The sequence below is a fragment of the Benincasa hispida genome, chromosome 4 (assembly GCF_027475165.1).
Source record: "Benincasa hispida cultivar pf3 chromosome 4, pf3_genome.v1.1, whole genome shotgun sequence".
Lineage (NCBI taxonomy): Eukaryota > Viridiplantae > Streptophyta > Magnoliopsida > Cucurbitales > Cucurbitaceae > Benincasa > Benincasa hispida.
Window position 1 is genome coordinate 28,817,806 of NC_143481.1, and position 5,173 is coordinate 28,822,978.

Consider the following 5,173-nt stretch of genomic DNA (forward strand, 5'->3'; position numbering starts at 1 on the left):
CTGGCTAAATGCAGTAACATGCATGCGGCGGTTGAATAAAAAAATGATGGGGAGGTTTCTAAGCTAACACTACTCCTACTCCTAACTAACAAACAACGCAATGAGAATATGAAAGAGAGGTAGATACACGGCAACTCATGACATGAAATAAATGAATGGGAAAATAGATATAATGTGGAGATGTCTTCATTGTAATAATTAAGAGTGACCGCAAGGGCAACCTTAGTCAACGCAAGCTATGCGATCATGCTACACACACTTGAGCCTAACTCTAGGACGTATGCGATGGATATGTGAAAGTGTTGATAAGCCTATGCCAGCCTAAACCCCTATAACCCACTCACGTGCTTTCGTCTCATGAGCGTGATGGCCGCATATCACCACCATATCCTACTTCCTGGACATATGCAATATCCTATCCGTAGGGTGCATATGATGTGTGATAGCAAACGGAACTTATTCCTAAGTCTCCATTCTTGCTTATGAATACCTAATCTAGCTCTTCCGAGCATCGATTCTAACCTAGCTCTCTCGAGTCAGGTTCTCTTTAGACTCTCTCCCGAGTAGCTCTAAAGGTGCAATGGGCGCATACATAAGACAAGGTAATCGCATGAACTTGGTTAATGTAAGATTATTCCTATCCCTAGTGAATACTTGCTTACATTTCTTAATGTGACCACTACTTACCCTCTTGGGCAGTTAGTTGTTGCTGACTCTACTCATGGACAAGCGTGCTACAGCTTCACACTAAGCAAATAAGATTTTCTCACACACTCACGCAACACACGCCTTCTGGTGGTTTGCTACATGCTTCATATCTTTAATCCACATGAATAAGTATGTGATACTCTAGCAATCTCACTAAGTGATGTGAAGTTATGGATGCTAAGTAAAGAAAGGTGGAGATGGAATTGAAGGAAATACAGAAATGCATTGAACACATAATGTATTAATTCCTTAATCACAAAATGTAATACAATACAATATAAGAAAAGAAGAGAAAATGAAATGACCAACTGGAAGCAAAAACTTGCTTCCAGCGAATGTGCGTCAAGGCTGCCAGTGGTGCCATGGATGGGCGGTGGAGCTGACTGTCCCAAGATCTAGCTCCGATCGAAGGCTTCAGTCGTCACTCGAAATGGATGAAGGAGGTGAAGAACTCTCAAGCTTCTTCTCATGCATTTGTCTGGATTGCAGGGAAAACCCGGGGTTGCAAGGGTAATCCCCAGACAAGTTGGAATTCTACTCATCAGGTTCTTTATATAGAGCCTGGATCGCCGACAACATTTATAGACTGCTCTGATTCTGACATTTGCAGCGCGTTTAGTCCTTTCTGAACCTCAACTGCTAACGGTGTGGTAGGTGAGATGTCAACATCATCTTTTTTATTTTTCTGAGAGATGTGTTAATGTGTTCATTTCACGAACCTTGCATTGATCCCTTTATCATGTGTTATCATGTAGCCGCAATCATGCAGTGATCGCATTCGCTTAATATCGCAACTCTACACGATGACCGCAATCGCTTGATGAGCGCAACTTCCATGTGATGGATGCATGCGACTAATTACTACAACATCCATGCATTGATCGAACGCGTTCGGCTTTGCGGTGGAGAGTTTCTCCGTATGCGGTAGTCCGATTTCTGCGTTTGTGTCCACTTTCTACGTTAGCTACAAAAATAGACAATTGAACACATAATAACGCATAATAATGAGTTTGCTGAGATTTTTAATGTTGAACGCCACAAGCTCAATTTCTTATGAATTCCTAATATAATTGCCGCATATTCTACTTAACAGTCCTCATAATTCTAAATAAAAGGCCTAAGATACATGCATTTCTGCATGTCATCAGTGTGATGTTCTTGAAACCCTCTTCTTTAAAATTTGGTTTTACATACTTTTAGAACTCAAATTAAATGTAATATAGTGCTTATTGATTCTGATAGTTTCCATTGCGTGATTCTCCATCCTATCAATTTTTCTATATTCGTAAATAGTATTTGGACCATATAATTTCTTTTGGGTTTGTTAAGTATATTTTTGCAAATAGTATTTTGGGCTGGAAGATGTACAATGATATTGGGGCCTCCAAAAATACAATATGTGCAATATATGACTAAATTGAACATGGATCAACATTGACTTTTTGTCCATGCACGTATGCAATATTGATCTCAAAAGAATTATTTTGTTTATATTACTAACAATTTTATAGCACAAAATAAACAAATTCACACATTAAATTAAAATCACCTTTTGAGTCAAATAAAAATATTGCTTATTTTATTTTATTTTTTCTCTCTCACTTGTAAATCTCTAATACATCTGGTGTTAATTCACGCCAAGTTTATTTCAATTGTTCAAGATAATTGTGGTAATTAACCATATACATAAGTAAAATGTTCTAAATATTTTATTTTCTTAGGGCTATAGACAGAGTGCTGACTTGGACAAGTCAAAGAGTCTAAGAGTATCACCTTAAGGCAAAGATGCCACGTCTGATACAAGAGTCATAGAAGGAAGATAAAAAGGAAAATATGTTTGTAATGATTCCTTCATAACAGAATTCATCTTGTGATTATTCCTTTGTTGGCTAGCTGTCCTTTCATTTCTTATATCATTTTTTTATTAATTTATTTGTTATTATTTGAAACCCTAGAGGGGTAATTGTATATAAATTGGCATCGTCTGCCTCATCTTGAATACAGGGAAAATATTTGAGTAAATACTCTGAAATCAATTGGTCTCTAAACTTGATTAGGGCTCTCTCTTTTGATCACTTGAACGAAAAAAATAACACATCTTGCATACCATAACTATTGAAAAAAAAAAAAAAAAATTGATAAATAACATATGTATATAAGTAACAACAACAATTTCACTGTTACAAGAGATATATAGAAATACAATCTCCGTAAAGTTTGCTACAAAAGCTAGTTTTGATATTAATGAAAAGGAGTAAAAACTCAAGAAAGAAAAAAAAAAAACTAAAACTTAGTTTAATTTGTTGACTACATATAGTGAAACTCATATATAACATACATATTATAAGGAGATATGAAAATTGGATATATATATATATATATATGATGTTTTATATTAGCAAAACTTTAAGAACTCAAAGCTTCAAAGTTCATTTCTTTTTTTTCCCCATCATTAGTTATGTTTTGGTGGGTGATGCATATAACTCAAATAATCAGCATTATTGTAAACAACTACTGTTGACCCACTTCCCAGTTTCTTTCTTTCTAAACTTGAAATCTTCTTATTATTCTTCTTTTTGCCATGACTTTCTAATTCATTGAAAGAACTTGAAAAAACCATCTTTGAAATCTTCTCTTCAGACCCACCTCCCAAGTTTTTGCTATTTTCCAATTCCATTAGGTCTTTCACTACTCCTAATCTTCTTCCTCCAATGTTGTTCCTCAAAAGTTCCTAAAGAAAAGTTAAGGAAAAAAAAAGAGAGATTATTGACATACATTAATAATTATATTTTGTGTGTGTGTATGTACATCTTTACTTACCATTTTAAGTGAACCAAAACTATCTTGAGCTGCATCTCTGTCTTCTAAGCCAGAAAAAAAAAAAAAAAAAGGATTATAGGCAAAAAAAAAAAAACAAGAAGGAAAAAAAAGCTAAAAGAATACACTACAAGAAAGTACATTAATTGTACAAGTCAAGAAATTGCTACAAGAGTATAATTGCAACAGTATAACAATAATATTAACAAACTACTATTGCCTCAACTAGAGCATAGTGCTCCATTGGTTAAAAAGTGTATATATCTCTTCACTAAAATGTAAAAGAAGTTAAAATCTTCACTTGCAAATTTGCATATTGCAATGGGTCTTTGATAAGCTTATACAATAATTACTACATAATGTATTATAAGAAAATACGTTTAATTGTATTAGTAAAAAAATTACTACAAGATTACAAAATACAACATTTTTAACATATATTAATAAATCACTTTGTCAACTGATATATATATATATATCATCAATCAAAAAACTAAAGAGATTCAAATCTCCACTTGTAAATTTGCATATTGCATTGAATCTAAAGATTAAATTGCAGTTGAGATTAATTTTTTTTTTTTAATAAACAAATGGAAAAACATATTCTCAATTCAATTCCCAACCCCATTTGAGGTTAAAGAATTGTATGTATTGTTTTGAGTATTTTTATTGAATAACCAGCCTACTTTTACTACAAAAGTGAATGGAAGAATAAATAGAAAAGGAAAAAGTTCAGGAAAGAAAAATACAAATCAAGAGAATTAAGACTCATAAACATAAACCATTAAGAATGAATGATAGAGAGATACCTTCTTGATGAAACTTGATGATTGAAAGTGATGTGACAGGAAGAACAACCAGCAAAAAGCAAGCAAACCTAACAAAGGCCATATCTTTTGGGTTGTTAAATTGTTGAGAATAAAGAAAACAAGTGATAATACAAAAAATGGTGAGAGAGGAAGAAAGAAGGGAAGGTTTAATTAGGGTTTTGTAGTTTTGGTTTTGTTTCTTTGTGGAGAGGAGTTATAGAAGAAGACAATAAGGAGATATATAGAAAAGAGTGAAGGGGTTTGGGGTTGGGGTTTAGTCAAATCTATGGGACTCTTGTCTCCAACATCCCTCTGATTTTTCATGCTTTGAAATCCAAAAAAACTTCCACATTCAACTCATTTCAATATGAAGTTTAGAAAATCTCACTCTTTTAATTTTAATTTTTGTTATTGTATCGGCATTAATGTTGGTGCAAACCCCATGTGTTTTAAGTGTATTTCTTTCTTAAAGAAAAAACCTTATTTGTCCCTATATTTGAGACAAGTATTTCCGTTTTAGTTTTAAGTCTAAAAATTAGGTTCAAATTTGAGTTGTTCAACCACCTTTGTATTTCTTATCGATGTATAACCTCATTTATTGGGATAGTACTTGAGAAATAAAGTAATCTATTAAAAAAGAAAAGAACAAAGTGAGCATTAGTAAAAATTCGAAAGTAAAACAGTAAAATATTGAAACTTAAAGATCAAATGAAAACTAAACTCAAAACTTGAAGGTAAACATGTAGTATTTTAAACTTTAGGGTCCATAAAAGGAAACTAATTAACCCTAAGAACCACTTCTTTGAATGTATAAATGTGAGAGGTCTGAATTATTTAAA

General features: G+C 32.9%; 1 protein-coding gene across 2 annotated transcripts; it reads right to left on the bottom strand.

The window, feature by feature from the left end:
* Positions 1-3,061: 3,061 nt before the first annotated feature.
* On the bottom strand, positions 3,062-4,526 carry LOC150036615 (uncharacterized). Of its 2 annotated transcripts, none has more exons than XM_090313427.1 (3): positions 4,335-4,526; positions 3,529-3,569; positions 3,062-3,439 (listed from the first exon to the last, which is right to left on the bottom strand). In XM_090313427.1, the coding sequence occupies exons 1-3, from the start codon at positions 4,414-4,416 to the stop codon at positions 3,161-3,163; spliced, it is 402 nt and encodes a 133-aa protein (XP_090169553.1). In that variant the 5' UTR covers positions 4,417-4,526; the 3' UTR covers positions 3,062-3,160. The 2 variants fall into 2 exon arrangements, with proteins under 2 accessions (XP_090169553.1, XP_090169552.1); XM_090313426.1 differs by having other exon boundaries at positions 3,529-3,572.
* Between the last annotated feature and the right edge of the window lie 647 nt (positions 4,527-5,173).

Coding starts and splice junctions, on each gene's coding strand:
- LOC150036615 (XM_090313426.1), bottom strand. CDS start 4,416: ATGGCCTTTGTTAGGTTTGCTTGCTTTTTGCTGGTTGTTCTTCCTGTC. Junction 3,573..4,334: donor CATCAAGTTTCATCAAGAAG/GTATCTCTCTAT, acceptor TTTCTGGCTTAG/AAGACAGAGATGCAGCTCAA. Junction 3,440..3,528: donor GTTTTGGTTCACTTAAAATG/GTAAGTAAAGAT, acceptor ACTTTTCTTTAG/GAACTTTTGAGGAACAACAT.